General features: G+C 37.0%; 1 protein-coding gene across 5 annotated transcripts in view; it reads right to left on the bottom strand.

Moving 5' to 3' along the window:
- LOC115215625 (monocarboxylate transporter 12) overlaps nt 1–16,248 on the bottom strand; it is a 76,213-nt gene extending 59,965 nt beyond the window's left edge. The window contains exons 1-2 of one of the 5 annotated variants that reach the window (XM_029784862.2): nt 16,089–16,248; nt 1,218–1,429 (exon numbers count right to left, since the gene is read on the bottom strand). In XM_029784862.2, the coding sequence (XP_029640722.1) occupies nt 1,218–1,323 (106 nt within the window). In that variant the 5' untranslated portion in view covers nt 1,324–1,429; nt 16,089–16,248. The other 4 variants (XM_029784861.2, XM_029784860.2, XM_036505736.1 and 1 more) reach the window with 4 other exon arrangements.
- Nucleotides 16,249–17,638: the final 1,390 nt, after the last annotated feature.

Here is a 17,638-nt window from a genome sequence, read left to right as displayed (position 1 = left end):
TATGCTGGTGCTTTACTCCACAAAATGACTATTTGATTTTTTAATATTTATTATAAAACTAAACTCACAAACCCAGTGCCTAGTAAAGTGGGTCCTCGTAAAGTGAGGCATTACTCTATATTATTAATTTTGAAATTAGTGTCCAAGAAAGAACAATTTTGAATTACAAGAACAGTCCATCTGACTAAGTTTCATACAGACTGTCTCACAATTTATAATAATAATAATAATAATAATAATAATAATTGTGTACAGTGCTCAGGTGCACTACAACTCATCTAAAGTGTATATATAATCAGGTGTAGTTTCGGCGGATTTCGGAAAGCATGAGGGCCTTAAAGGATGCAGTGTCATGGCAGTCAACAACTGACGCAGGCAGTTTATTCCATGCTTCAGCAACTCTGAGCGTGAAAAAATGTTTCCGAAAGTCATGGGAGCTGTGTTGTTTTCTGACTTTGTAGGCATGTCCACGTGTGCTAGACACATGGAGATCAAAAAGGTGTTCAGTGTTGTTGTTGGTGAGGTGGTTGATAACTTTGTGGGTGTTTACCAAGTCTGTCGCCAGACGCTGGAGCTTCAGTGAATCCATGCCCAGGGAAACAAGGCGCTCAGAATATGGTAGGTGTCTGATGGAGGGTATGCGTTTGGTTGCACGTCTCTGGACAGATTCCAGGAGGTCAATGTTCTGAGCAAGATAGGGGTTCCAAACTGATGATGCGAATTCCAAGTGTGGTCGTACCATAGCTGTATACAGTTTTAAATAGATGGCTGGAGAGCGGCTTATGATTTCCATCATAAGGGCCAAGGCCAAATTGAGACTGTGACAGAAAACATTTCTCCAAAGCATTATATAGTGAGACAGAGTTCAAGACTTCATATGTACAAAGCTTGTTAACTATTTGGCTATGCCTACACTGCAAAAGAGAAATAACAACAACAGCATTCTGCACAAAAAGAGCTGACACAAGACTGCAAAATCAATATTGTTTTGAACCAATGAGGAAGCTTCTACATGGTTACTTGATCAGCCATAAATGAAAGCTAAATCTATTAAATTATATCCAACCATCTTAAAGAAATGCTCCATTAATATAGTCCTGGATATACTATGTCTGAAAATAACATGGAATGGTAGAAAAAAACCTGTTCAGAAGACCTTTTTGATCATAGGTCAACTGGAACAGAACAAACCTAAGGAAAAACAATGTAACACTTACCGATAATATAGCTGCTTCCCAGAGCCAAATGTACAATTATGCCGCCTAAAATAACGGAAATTCCACGCCATTTTGAGTATTTGAAGTTAAAATTTGAAAAAGGCATTGTAAAGCTGAAGAAACAAACAATAAGGCTAGTGGCACTCCATCCCTGTTATTCTGTTTGGTGTTTGGAATATGGTAACTGTTCAGACTGAACAGATAAAATAATTCTGAAATAGAAAATAATAATATAAATGCCTAGTGGTGTTTCTTCTGATTCATCAATTTCTGAATTCAAATTCCACTAGGGTCAACTTTGCCTTTCATCCCTCTGAGTTGATGAACTCATGTATCAATCAAGTTAAATCTTCCTGATTAAGCCAGAGTTCTCCAGCTGTCTTGTCACTTTTGTCCAACCATGTATTGTGTTCTTTACCTGCCTCATGATCTTCCACCCTCTACTTTTTCTTTTCATAATCATGTTTTCCATACCTCTGCTTCTTCAAATATGGCCATGACAATTGAACTTTTGCTTTTTTTACATTGTTCAGGATTGTCATCTTTCACCTACTTGTAACACTCATTCATTTGGCAATGGTTCTTGTAAGAGATTCATAATATTTTCCTATACACTCACTCTTCAAATTAGTTCATAGTCCATGCTTTGCAACCCTACATACCTATTAGCCAAAGGAATTCTCGCAACAGCTTTCTTTTTAACTTAGTTGGGACACTTTCACTGCTCCAGATGTTAAGTTTTTCCATGAACATTCTTGCCATGGCTAGCTGTGTCTCAATTTTTTTTCTTACATGTGGCTTCATCAATGATTTGTGCTCCAAGATACTTGGACAATTCAACCTGTTTGAACATCTCACTGCCCAGATAGATGTTAGCATTTACTTCCTCTTTTCCTAATACCATGACATTTGTTTTCTTATGGTTAAGATAAAAACCATGCTTATTTGATGCTTTCTCAACTATTTACCATTTCTTGTAGTGTTGCTTCAGTTTTGACAATCAGAATAGTAACAAACAATGTCAGAAAGATAAAAACAACTAGATAAGCAATTTGTATGAAAATCAGGAACAAAAAGAGACCATAGCTCAAAAGGTCTTTTCCAATAGGTGAAGGAACTCAAAGAGGAATACTCTGCAAAGATGGTCAGTATCAATTCACAAGAAGGAAGAATTTTAACAGCAGCACAACAAGTAGTGCAAAGATGGTTAGAGTACACCAAGAAATTGTATGAAAGTGATCCAATGGTCACCATGATTGACACTAATTTGGAGTATAAGAAAGAACTTGAACTACTAAGAACTTAGGTAGAAAGAGTTCAAAAAGATAAAAGAATCAGAAAGCAACAGGTCTTAATACAATGCCAGTTGAACAGGGTGGAGGAGAGAGTGTAATACCAAAACTCCATTACATCTGCTGTAAGATCTAGAGAGAGGAAGAGATGCTGTCAGATTGGTGCACTGCAGAATATGTGCCCATACACAAAGTGGGAAACCTACTTATGCATGAGAATTATCAAACAATCACTCTGATACCACATACAAGTACTGTCCTAGAATATTTGAAACCATTCCTTCCTTTAACAAGAAATAACTAAATTACAGGCTGGCTTTAAAAGCAGACAGGTCATCTGCACAATCTCCACACAATTTTAGAACCAACCATGCAACTTTCCTTTACAAAATCTACTGCAGAAAGGCCTATGACTGTGCATCATGTCTAATTTCAGCATTCTGAAACAACTCATTGGACTCATCAAGCAGCTTAAACATTCAATAAGAGTCCTGCATCCAAGTAAATAATGAGAATACAGAAAAGTTCAAAAATGGGAAAGGAGTTTGTCAGAGTTGTATTCTTTCCCCAGGCTTGTTCAACATCTACACTGAGAGGATAATGTGAGAAGTAATACAAGAAGATGGCATCAAAATAAATGACTTGCATATTTCTAATCTAAAGTACACAGATGATACGGTTCTACTTGCCAAGACTGAAGCCGGACTACAAGAAATAATGAATAGAGTTGAAAAGGCATTAAATATGTACCTTAGACACACACACAATGTCTATATTCATGTTAGAGATATGGAATTCCCTGTTTACTGACTAGAAAACAGGAATCGTGCATATGCTGATACTTTTTTTTTGGGGGATGCAACTGGAAAACTGGAGTCAGTCAAAGGGAGATAACTTCATCTTGCCCAAAAGGGATATCGCTTAACAGAACTTCATTTTGGGGTTCTTTTTTCACAATGCTGACTGACAAGACTGTATTCCTATCTCCAGTAGGAGAGAGTTTATGTGCCTCCAGCCAGTAGGTCTGATAAGCCGCCTATATTGTTGAGAGCATAATAGATACGAAACCAATGGTAACTCCCAACTCTCTCTCTCTTCCCTCTCATGTTACCCTACCAGTGCTGGTTCCACGATAGAAACATCCAGCCCACACTGTAATGTTGTTGGTAATTGGAAATGCATCCAGCTGTAAAAATCGTCCCAAAAATAATCTTGCCTGTGCTAGTAAAAAGCACTGAGTGCTGCCATATTCACCAGGCGCCCCCAACTGCCAGCTCTGCCTCCGTGAAAAACTGCATATCCTCCAACAACCCAACAAGAAATATGATTTATCTTATTGCTGTCACCAGAGGTATGCCCTTCTGGCAAATTTCAGACTTCTGATTGCCGACAGCCCAGATGTACCACCTTAGTACCAGCTTCAACTCCACATCACCTGCACCAAGGTCACCCTCACCAACCAACCCCATGAGCAGGACCACCAATTACCAATCCCCAATGCTTGTTATGCGAATGCATGCATGACTATATACATGTGTATGCATGTGTGTGTGAGTACATGTGTATGCCTGTGTGTGTATGTGCATGTATGTGTGCACATGATCATTCATATGTATGTTTGCATCAATACAGATATGCATGCAAAACCATATGAGCATGTCTACACACTCACATATACAGTTATATACTTGTACATACTGCCCCTTCCTACATCCCATCCAACAACCTATCCATCACATGGTATTTTCCAACTAACTGTTACTAATATACCACAGCAAACCACGACACCTCGTGACCTTCCTTGACCAATCGCAGCCCACCTTACAATAATAATAATCAACTTCTGTCATTCAAATTCAAAACAGCTGAAGACTAGCATCACACTTGAAACTCAAGAGTACCAATGAATTTCAATCAAATTGTTTCGATCCATATATATATATATATATAAATTCACACACACACACATATATACATATACGTGCACACATTATATAGACATATATGCACACATTCATATATGCATACATACACACATATATTTATACATACGTCTAAGCATGTGTGTGAATGTGTGCACACACGTTTATTTACATTTCTTAGAAAGATCACTGTAATCAGTTTTGTCAACTATTTCCCATTTCAAAGACAGACTTGGAAACATTGCTCATGCAGCTGTAGTTAGTCAAAAACTTTACTTGTAATAAGTGTTTCTGCCAAGAGTGGCAAAAACAAATGAATGAGAAAAAAGGAATATGTATGTGTGTTTGTGCATGTGTGAAAGAGAGAGAGAGATAATTAACAATAAAAATTTGCACTTTCATTTTGAATGCGATCCATCGATATGGCCTTCAGAGTGTCAGTATGAGAAGATGTCATTCATCCTCTTTTTCAGCCTAAACTCTTTGTATATGAGAGAAGATTATGTATATGGCTGGTATAAAAGAATATCACTTGTGCTTGAGCTGATTGGCTAAACACTAGGAGCTGATTGTTGGCTATGGGATGCTGGCTTTTATTTCTAGCATTGGAGGTCAGTTGTACATAGAAAAAAAAAATGAAATCTGTTAAGGTTTTCATGAAAGAACTTTATATCTCTTAAGAGAGTGTGGATGTTATTGTAATAGTATTTGAAAAGTTTACTGCTAGTTGTTATGTCACTGGCCGATTCTTCCTTATGATGATATCAACTTGATTCAGTTCTGCCGTCTCTGTTCACCATCCACGTACCTTGTCTCATGCTCTTTCTGCTACATTCCAAAACTTTCTGGGTGGTGTCGCATGTGTATTTCATTTTATACCAATTGAGAGACTCCAAAAGGCGCGCACCAGAAATTGATATGGGTCACTGGAGCCTATTCCATGTGAACTCATGATTGGCTGGATATTGTTGATTATGTGGGTAATATTCTTTCCTGGTGAAGTTGCAATTGGTCATATTCATTGATCATGTGGGCAACATTCCAGAGAATCACGACATCTGTGATTACTGAATATTCTTGCTACATGTGGATGAATGGTATCATGTACCATCTCCGAAAGATAGTCCATTTTGAATACCAGCGAGTTCAGAGCAAAACCTGTCACTGCAATTCACCATCTCACTCACTCCATTTATTGTTTTAGTTTCCATCTACCAGCATGAGCAACATGTGAAACACATTGCTTGTGTGTGAGATAATGTGCAATAAGAAGGTTGCCTATAGATTTATGATCATTGTAACACACATGGTTAGCTAATAAAACAAAAACTATAGGTATTTTTTTATTATTTAGCATATGAAATGGTTTTATACATTTGTTGGTAAAATGCATATTCATTACACACACATACACAGGTAAGTCATCTACATGTCCATAAATCAGGAAAAAGATGCACTGATATATCTGTCGATAGAGTGGCTATATTATTTGAAATGTACATATCCATGATGGATATATAATACTGTACACTTTGGATAATATATATATATATATTACAAACATTTAACAAAATTTTAAATTGGCAGAAGTTACAAAGTGACTTAAGGATTGAGAGTATCGTACACGGGCACTTCTTAAAGTTTGATAAGTGCCATGCACGAAACTCTTGGTGCTTGAATTACTTTTGTAACTTCTGACGATTAAAATCATATGTTCATATTTTGGATTAATATTTATTTTTGTTTGTACTTATTACCGGACCCAAAACATGAAAATTATTATTTTTTTCCCCTGGATACACATGTATGGAAGGAAGTTGAACGATATGTGTGCAAAGCTGGCTGTAAACCCACTAAGATAGGGCAAATTGAAATATACATACAAAATTGCTTTGTTAACATTTATTCGAGTGAGTGAGAGGGTGGGCATGTGTGGTTAGGTTTATTCTGTTCAAAGTCTTTTGAGCAACCACATGTACAGAAACTATATATATATATATATATACACACACATGCAGTTAAACATATGTCTGATCATAGAGTGACCAATGATTTTGCATCTATAAAGCGCTTAGATTTATAGACAACTCGTGAGACTCTAATGACAGAGGGCATATAATCTCTCTTCTAACTGAAAGTAGAAAACCGTTGCAGTCAGTTAATTTATAAACCAAGAATAATATACACTGATGGAGCTTTAAACAGATTGAGTTATCTCCCTTAGACCAGTCCGGATGACAAATCGTATGGACCCAAAGGATTAACAGTGAATCACCACTCGTTTCTGGTCTGCAAGGACTTTTTTCAGCTCTAATCGACAAACAGGGACTCCCAAGCCTGCAGCAGGTAGAGTTTGAAATGGGGGCAGGAACTATAGATCTCATGTCTTGTGTTCAAGAGAGATTCCAGGTCCCATGAATTTTTAAGGATCCTTGCTCGCTCTGCTATAAAAAGCTTGCATTGTCTGCTCCCATTTATATAGAACTCTGGCTTCTTTTTTGGATATATGAGCCACAGATGATATATATTTGAAAGAGAGAGAGAGAGAGGTGTATGTGCACGTGCACATGCATGTATGTGAGTGGATATATATATATCCAAAATCCTTGAAAAGGATTTTAACCCAAGCTACACTGCACTCAACATCAACCACAAAACCAGCAGTTAGAAAATGTGGAAGGCCCAACTGCGGAATCTGTGTCATCTTGAAAGAAGGATCAGAATTTATACTGGAACAAGGCCACCAGTTCACCATTAGAACAAACTTCACCTGCGCATCAGAAAACTTAATTTATGTCATAACATGCGCAGGCTGCAATAGGCAGTATATAGGCCATACAAAAAATAGCTTACGTAACAGGATGGCGGTGCATAAATCACAAATTAGAAACCCTGATTACCGCAAAATACCGGTCAGCGGACACATAGATAGATGTGCTGGAAATGTAAATCCGAAATTTACAACTAACCCGCTCTATAAATTCAGTGACAACGCAACCTTCATACAACGCCAAAATAAAGAACTATATTTCATAAAAAAATTTAGACCAAGTTTAAACACCCTGGGCCAGGAATACTAAAACAAAAGATAAGTCCTCCGAAAAGGAGAAGCAAAATTCCACCACGGCCGCTACTTCAAACAGACACTCACTCTGACGGAAATATGCCTAAGTAAAAAAGGAAAAAAATTCTTTCGTGCAAATCTGACCCTGATACATACGATACAGCTAAGGTTCAGACCCGATTCTGATTGGTCAACAAGTTGATGACGTCTAGCTCAGCTAGAATGGACAGGATACAAACAGGGGACAGTCATTAGTCAGAATATTGATGACGTCCTTTTCTGCTTGAATAGTCACCTAACAAGTACAGACAGGGGGCAGATCTAATGTAGCTATAAGTCGTGATTGGGCAGAATCTGCATGACGTCCCGTTCTGCTTGACTAACGAAGCGACTGGTCAAAACAGGAAACAAACAAGAGGCAGTTATAATGCAGCGATTGGTCAAAATAATGATGACGTCCCGTTCTACTTGACTAACGAAGCGACTGGTCAAAACAGGAAACAAACAAGAGGCAGTTATAATGCAGCGATTGGTCAAAATAATGATGACGTCCCGTTCTACTTGACTAAAGCCACCTAACGAAACGATTGGTCAAAACGTTGATGACGTCACGCTACGCTGGATTGACCACCTAACAAGCATTATAAAACCGAGCACTTCACAAAAACTCATTAGAACCACCCAGCGAACATCCACCATGGGTCATCACATTTGCTTAAGGTAAAAATGAATTCCTCGCTCTTTCGGAAACATCAATCTTCTGTATTGACCGCTTTCCACCACTTTGATCTGTTTTTTGTATTGAATACGTATCGCCACCGTGGGCCACTGCATTGAACACTTTGAACATATACTTCAAACTATATATCAACTATACATGAACTATATATCAACTATACATGAACTCTAAGATGTCTGACTCCGTTGTGTATTATAAATGAATTTCTTGTGTTTGACGGCATGAGCTGTCTTTTTTTATATATAACTTTTTTTGATAAAGTTCATTTCAGGAACTGAAACATGTTATAATGTATATATAAAAATTAAAAATTGTATAATACAGTAGCATTTTCGAACTTCATTTTTTACAAATATATATATATATATATATATATATATATATAATTTCAACAATTGAGGGTAAAATTAATTAATTAATTAATCAATTTCACCAAGTATTCAGTATGCAAAGGGACCATTTAAGGCGAATTCAAATTATTACATTATATAAAAGGGCTTAGTAAAATAAATTACTTTGCCGCATACTGAACTCGTTAGAAATAGCAGCTAAAAAAAACTTTTTATAAAACTATTTCTAACACTTAAAGAAAACCTCTCTCATATAGTGTTTGCTCAATTCAACTCAAGGAAGTATGGGGGTAGAGACATTAAAAAATCAAATGTATACACATACATACATACATACATACTGATGCAGGTGTGGCCATGGGATTAAGTTTACTTTGCCACGTGATTTTAGTGTCAGTCCTGCTGCACAATACTTTAGGTACATTCTCTATTAATAAAATCAAACCAACCAATGACATGTTAAGGGATTTGGTCAAGGTAAACTGCATGAAAGTAATCGCATGCATAAGTGGCTTTTAGTGAGTGTCCATATGGAATATGGATCCGGTTTCATACATCTGGGAAACTTTTCAACACAAGATGCATCAGTGAAAACTCAAAAGTCATGCCCTCATTGTAAACAATGACTAGCTAAATTTCTTTAAGGGATATCAACCAAATCACCTATATCTAGATACATCCCTACTTGGATGGACTATGCTACAACAAAACTTAGCTTAAAAATGACTGTCAGGTGGTGTGACTAAGACATAGCATGGGCCAATTTTGGTTGAAATATATCTAAGATTTAGGTTGTTTCAAATTATTTTAGTCATTTCCTGCAAAAGAAAAAGAAAAGCCCCGATCTCTTAAAAAAAAATAAATAAAAAGCAAAAACTGTAATTTATTCCAAAGGGCTAAAGTAAAACTGGCACATATAGTAGCTGCTTTATTAATTTTGAATTCAAATCATGTCAGGTTCTTTTTATTTCATACCTCTAGAGTCGTGAGATCAATAGGGTGTCTCCTTTTATAAGGTATTGTAGTTTAGCTCTCCCCACCCCCATTGCAATGTTTTACATGAAAAGTTGTATCAATGTATTAATGGGGTTAAACAACTACTTTCAGTTTTGGCCTGCTACATTTCCCGGCATATAAGGCGCTTTATGATTTATTTTTCAATTGGTACATTTGTATATGGGTACAAAAACTGCCCTGTGTCGTGGACAGGAAACCAAGTGACGTAGGATAGAGTGGGGGGCAAGTTGATTACATCGATCCCAGTGCTCAACTGGCACTTATTTTATGGACCCCAAAATTACGGGAGGCAAAGTCGACTCCGGCAGCATTTCAACTCAGAACGTAAAATTGGAAGAAATGCAGCTAAGCATTTTATCCAACGCGTTAACGATACTGCCAGCACACCACCTTACTAATAATAAAACATTTCTTTATTGCCCACAGGGGGCTAAATATAAAGGAGACAAACAAGGACAAAGGGATTAAGTCGATTATATTGACCCCAGTGCGTAACTGGTACTTATTTAATCAACCCCAAAAGGATGAAAGGCAAAGTCGACCTCGGCAGAATTTGAACTCTGAACGTAGCAGCAGACGAAATACCTATTTCTTTACTACCCACAAGAGGCTAAACACAGAGGGGACAAAAGGATTAAGTTGATTCCATCGATCCGAGTGCGTAACTAGTACTTAATTTATCGACCCCGAAAGGATGAAAGGCAAAGTTGACCTCGGCAGAATTTGAACTCAGAACGTAGCGGCAGACGAAATACGGCTACGCATTTCGCCCAGCATGCTAACGTTTCTGCCAGCTCGCCACCCTACAAATAATAGAATATTGAAAACAGACCAAATTATCGTAGTCTGATTGCACAAACTTGTGAAAAATTGCTAACGGTGTGTTGGCAGTGACAGTGGTGGTGGGGGTCATCATCTCAATTATACCTCCCTCCTCAGCATACATAATTCACAACTAAAATGTCTTATGTTATCTTTAAGAAACATTTTTTTTTTAATTATTTAAATCAATTCTTCTAGAAGGATCAAAGGCATGTTAAATTTTCAGCAAAAGTGCGGAGATACGCCACTCAGCCTACCGCAGTTACCCAGATCACAGCCTTAGATTAACAGGATAGCAATCCTCTTGACCAAAATATGAACTATACACTCCATCTGAAATAATATATGGTACTTCCGTAACGCAGTTTATCTTTATATATAAAATTGAAGTTGTGTGTGTGAGACTCCGTCTCCTCCGATTTAGATTCCTAACTACTCCCACATTTTGCGGTGCAGTTTAACCAAAAGCGGGTATCTTATAGTCGTCATTCATATCGAGCCCTTCTGAGTATTAGCGCGCGTCTACGATGAGTCTACGATTAAAAAAAAAAATTACCATCATTTTTCCGCATTTTTAATGATTTTTGCTCGGGTTATATAAGGGAAGTAACTCTCCAAAAATGCTTATATAGTTATTTCCCTTACAAACCCGAGCAACGCCGGGTGATACTGCTAGTTTATTATAAATTTATGGTATCATTCCAGTATACCATCACAATAATCTGTGTATTTATATGTACAGGATCATGCATTCCCACTAAGAAAATCCACTTCAAATTATCTCACCAGGTTGAGTCAAAAGTTTTTTTCGAATTTTCACTGATGATTTTTAGCAACTTGTATCTCCATGTTATCTCATTAATTTGATATAACTTATCCAATTGATGCAGAATTGTTTATTCTTTATTTTCATATAAACATAAGCATTATTTATTTTGCAGCTTTGATAATGAGTGGTGAAGAAATTGCAATTAGAACCATTTTACGCTGTAATTGAGGGAAAAAAGGACTGAATGCAAGGGTAGTGGCAAAAGAAATTAATATGGAAGGCCCAAGTACTATCAGCAAACGTATGACACCAGCCTCGAAACCAAACCAAGGCCAGAGAATAGTGTTATGGAAGACGAGGTCTTGTTGAAATAGTTGAACAGCCAAGCACAAACACTCGTAAAGAGCTTGGTCCTTCACAAAGCACAATCAATCGACACCTCCATAAGCTTAGCCTGGTAAACACACGCTGTCGAGACTCCTCATGAACTGACCAATGACATGTTCAACAACGTGTGAACATTTGCTAGCAAGTGCTGACAAATTCACGAGACGCCCGTTTTTGGACGTCACATTGTAACTGGGGATGAAAATGAATATTTTCGTAATCCTAATAAGAGAAATCAGTGACTTCGTTTCGGTCGGGCTTTAGAACCTGTTGTCAAACAAGGGCGGTTTGAACAGAAGGTCATGTTGGGTGTTAGGTGCCTCAGCACACACTACAAATGAGACCAAGCGCAAACTTGAGGCAGCACTTGGAAAGTGCTGCCTCGCCCTGCTTACACCATCAGATTGCAATCTTTCCCGAGCCATGGCTCCGGACAGAGGTTCAACAATGTGGGTGAGGTCAAAATTGATGTAGGGAGTTTTTTGCCATTAAACCAGAAAATGGTTCTAAACCTGGAATTGAGTTTCTGTTCGGACACAACGATGGCAATAAACAATAGAATAAGATGGGATATAAAGGCGGCGAGCTGGCAAAAACGTTAGAATGCCGGGCGAAAGGCTTAGCAGTATTTCGTCTGTCTTTATGTTCTGAGTTCAAATTCCGTCGATGTCGACTTTGCCTTTCATCCTTTCGAGGTCGATGAATTAAGTACCAGTTACGTAGTGGAGTCGATCTAATCGACTGCCCCCTCCCTAAAAATTTCGGGCCTTATGCCTAGAGTAGAAAAGAATATGATGGGATATATTCTGATGAATAAACGCTGTTCGTATGAAATTTGTCTGAACTATTAATTACAGCTTGAAATACGAAAAAACTTTTGATTCAACTTGGTATAGTGAGTCTATGATGACACATACTAAGTTTGTTTTTTCAATAACATAAACATATAAAATAGGGGTGCCTCTTAAACGCCGGCAAATACATTATGTTCAATTCCTGACACAATTAACTAATTCCTAAGTTCATAAAGTGATACAGTAAAATGAAATTCAATAAAAGACATCTGCTCATTTAAATTCAAACTAAATTAGCTACATTCAATTTGGGAATAATTAATTAAACTAATCGATATTTAGACTGAACGATGGGATACTGCTATTATTAACCTTAGTTGTTATTGTTATTTCCTCCCCCACCCCTCAACACACACACAGCAAATTAGTAGACGTATGTGTAAATTTTTAAAGAACGAGAGATTTCTGACGGTTTTGATTATCAGATTTGTTCAAAAACACATCAAAAACCCTCACGAAAACCATGGATTTCACCTTTAAAGTGAGATCTGTGGAATGGTATGAGTCTGTAAGAAGTTGGTGAGCAACCCCAGGACCGTTTCTACTGTAATGTAACCGAACGGACAAAGCAATGCGCAGGTAGCCTATAGTATTTACTTACTGGCAGTAAATTACAACATAGACTAGCACAAGATTCTGTGACCCGTTCCCCTTCCTCCCTAGTAACTACTCAGTGTGCCCATGCTTTTGGGCGGCACCGAGTAAGTACCCCATCCCCTAAAAGAAAATCGTATGCCGTTACCAATTGGCTCACCGAGTCTTTTTATGTCACGAAGAAAGGTCGTGTGGGTGAAAGGTGTCCACCAATACCGAAGGATTGCCCTTCCCCACTTTGATGTGCAGTATCGAAAGTTGTCCCACAGCTGACTGTTGAAGTTATGTATATGTAGAGGTATAAGAGAGCATTTGTGTGCATGTGTGTACGTATATGTGTGTGTGTATTTGTACGCGTGTATGCATGTGTGCGATTGTGTGAGCACGTACACGTATTTATGTGTATTTGAGTGTAAAATTATACACAAGTTCGATTTTACAAACGAGGAAAAGTTTTTTTTAAATTCTGAAGACTTTGGTATCTTGGCGCGAAACTCTAGATCCCCGAGTCACTAATTCCTTAACACACACATATCACAATATCCATATGATACAACGTATGAAAGATCACTATATGGATCCCTTGTATGCTAAAAATAGACGTCAAACCGTCATACCACTAAATCTGTGTTCTCAACTTAGTAACACACTAGATGTTTACGAGATAGACAAACGAAAAGTTGTTACAAAAGAATGGCTGGTTAATACTGCGTGTTTTGCTTTTAAAATAACTTTGTAGTTGCTAGATAAAAAAAAAGCTCACACACATATATATATATATATAGTGCTTCAGTACACAGTATAATTGAGCGGGAGTATGCGTGTGCCAGTGTGTGTGTGTGAAAACATGTACATACATACACACACACATTCTATTCGTGGGTGTGTTTCTAGCATTTTATAACGAACACAAAATAACCACTTCCTACTTATTAACTGTTTGTTTATTTGTATGTGTTGATAAAAAAAATGCTGCGAAGAAATTGAAGCGGATCTAAATGGGAGATTTCATATACAAGAAACGAAAGAGAAAAGTAGTTTGATGGGAACGAAAGAGCAAACGATAAACGTAACAAGTACTTGCCACTGAGAATGTCCAATTATGTGTGAACTCTTTCTCCTCCAGTACTCCCAACCAGTTTTAAAATCCATCAATCGTTAAATGTAAACATCTAACTCCAACAAATATCTCTTGATAAATAAATACACGAAGATATATTTAAATAAATTCCATACCTTCACTGAGAAATGTTTAATCCGTATTGTATAAGTTCGCAATATGGTAGAAAAAATATGTTAGAGAAAATGTATAGTTAAGTTTATAATCACAAACACATTTTACTCGGACCCAATTGTTTTTCTCTCTACTTCAAGTAGCTTTTTCTTTCTTTCCTATTCTTAAAGCTCATTGTCAAATAAACGTGACCGACCACTACGACTTCAGTATCAAACACAAGCAGCAGCAACCATCGAAAACAATTTTAAAATAATATAAATAAAAAAAATACTCACAGTTCAAAAATCAGATAAATGAAAGCGTTAAAGATAACCAGCCATATGTTGTAATGAAGCGAATTTAGTTAGCTGCTAGGTGCCGAGTTCGTTCCCAGTTTAAGTCGATGACACAAGTTTTTTTTTTTTTTTGTTTTACACAACCAGTTTGTAATTAAGTGCAAATTATAAATGATTAAACAGAATGTTTTAATATTTCCGATAAATTAATTTCGTAATCATTATTAAACGAAATATGTATTTTTCTTTTTCTCTATTATTATTGCAAACTATTTCACAAGAACCAGCTGTGTTTTTAAATAAAGCGATTTTAGAATATTGCCAGGTACCGAGTTTGTTCCCTGGTTAATGAAGTTTAAACAATGAAGAAATGTTTACTATTTCCGATGAATTATTTTTAACCATTATTTGTTTAAATCGGAATTTTTTTAACGAACTATTTCATATCCAGGCCTATCTTTTCTCCCAGTGCGTATATAAATCGTATATAATTGATACTCGTACATATATTATAAACCCACGTGTGCAATTTAAGTAAGTTGCTGTTTTAAATTCCTAACTTCAACAAGAACTGCTGTTCGACATGATATACTGACACACATACAGCGTTTCTGCTGCTGTTTTATTGTTTCTTCGTTCGCTTTTCTGCTCATAAATATACCTCTTACATGTCAACTTGCTTTCTCGCACTGTTCCTGCAGTCGTTTCTTTTATATTTCATCGTCTCCCGCCCTCACCTAATTCATTTCCCTGCATCTTGTGCACGTAGGAACCACCGAGGCCGTTCTATTGGTTTGGAAATAGCAGTCACAATCTTCCTCAAAGCACAACCGTCTTCAAAAGGGTTATATTAAATAATGTATCCCTAAATTCCCTAAAAACAAAAAAAAACGTGGGAGGATGGTCACAGCTTTGAATTGATTAGAGTTGACCCAGTACTAAACAAAAACAATTAAAGCAACAACTGAATGCTTATTTCGGTAAATTTTTTGAATAATACCCGCACGATTTTCACCCCCCCCCCCAAAAAAAAACTCGGATGTCCCCCCCTTTTCCGAACCAAAATAAGGGATTTACAGCATATTAAGAGGTCAGGGTACTTGATTCCACGCAAAAAGTCCGAGTTGTTTTGTTTTTTTTTCCTTAGTGAAAATCATGCAGGTGTTACTCAAAAAATTTACCCTTTATAGAAACCTACTTGTTGGCACATATGCCAACAAGTAGGTTTCTATACGGTCGATGACACCTGCTAGAAATAACAACCAAATCTCCTTCGAACCACATTATTGTTTGAGTAAAGGAAGAATGATATGGAATCCAAGACGAGGAAGGCACGCCCAGTGAATCTTCGATGAGGGTCGACTTGGAGAGTAAACAAACAGCAACAAACTTTTAACTTCCTCTGAGACAAAGGAGTGGAATCGCAACATGGTCGATCGATTTCCTAAAGGTAATAGCCAAATCCCTCTCAAATGAAATTCTACTGTTTTAAAAACAGAACATATTGAAGAAGAAGAAAAATAAAGGAAGATACGATTACAGCTGATACCCTTTTAACTATAGGTCTTCTCTGTTTGGGTCGACTTGGAGCAAAACAGCAACTCTTCATGTCTCAATCTGTTGCCTACTTCTTTCTCTCTTTCTATCTTCGCTGTCCGTCTTCCTTAATATTCTCTTCTAGCTTTTCTCTACTCGTTCGTTTCTTTCCTTTCTTTTCTTTTCCATCTTTCTCACTCCTCCTTTTCTTCCTCTTCTCTCTTTCATTTTCTCATATTCTCCCATTTCTGAACGAATCCTGTTTTCTCCGTCTTTCTCGCTCCCTCTTCCACCTCTCCTTCCTCTTCCACCACTCCTTCCTCTTCCACCTCTCCTTCCTCTCCTCTACATCCTTCTCAGTATCACTTACTCTTTCTTTCCTCCTATTCTTCCAGTTCTCTGTTAATTCTATTCTCTTCTGTCTCTCTTCACTCATTCTGTCTCCCACTCTCCATTAGTTCTCCTTTTTCTCACCTGTCTCCTCAAACTCCATCTCTCTTCTTTCTCTCCGCTCCCTAACTCTTCTATAATCTTATTTTCTTCTTCATGTATATTTTTATAACTTTCTTAATACTATCTTGCTTCTCCTACTTTTTCCCTCTCGTCACCTTTCTCCTCAAACTTTCTTCTTTATCCTCACAGATTCATTCATGTTTCATTTTTTCTTGCCTTTTTTTTTTGGTTCTATCTTGTTTATCCTTCCCACTGCCAATACTATCAGCTCCACCCCATCTTCATACAGTCTATCTTTTTCATTGACTTTTTCTCCTTCACGCACCTCTATATCATGACTATTTTCGATTTCTTCATGTATTATTATCTTTCTCTCTTTTGCACCATCTTCATTTTCTATGGTGACCATATCTTTTTAATACACGTCCCAGACAGTGAAGCATCTCCGTTTACACACACACACATACACACAGACACACACACATTAATGTTGGTTTTTATATCAGGTTATATATATAAACAATTTAACATTAATCGTAAGGATTACTCAATACTTTTTAATAGGGTACATAATTATTAATTTTCGAGGGAAAAAGGGTGACAATGACTTTGAAGTTCCAACTTATCAGGCATCCTCGGTCTGATGATGGGTAACTAAGGAAGTGTATTTTTATCTTCATGAGTACCCTATCATTCCTAATGTAGCGGATGATATAGCTACTATTAATAATTAACTAATTATTAAACAACATTAGAAATTACATGCAGGATTCTGATTATCTAATATCTTGTCCATTTCTTACTCATCTTTTATAATACATCTTGATCTAACATGAATATTACAATTGATTCTGTGCCTCTTCCTACTAATAGCTTTAGTAACAATATAACCAATAATTCTTCATTACCCAATGAACCAAGTATGTGTAATTACCTTTTGAGTTACCAATACCAAACACCCAATAAAGAATACTGCTATTTCTGTACTACAGTGTCAGATTTTGTAGTCAATTATATGGACAGCATTTCCATATAAAGGGGTGGAGGCAGTTGTAATTTATGCTGCAGGGAAACACCCGAAGTCTTAGGCTGTAAGTTTGGAATAATTAA

This window comes from Octopus sinensis, linkage group LG9 (assembly GCF_006345805.1).
Source record: "Octopus sinensis linkage group LG9, ASM634580v1, whole genome shotgun sequence".
Lineage (NCBI taxonomy): Eukaryota > Metazoa > Mollusca > Cephalopoda > Octopoda > Octopodidae > Octopus > Octopus sinensis.
Note: the sequence above shows the minus strand (reverse complement) of the source record. Positions and strands in the feature narration are given on the sequence as shown.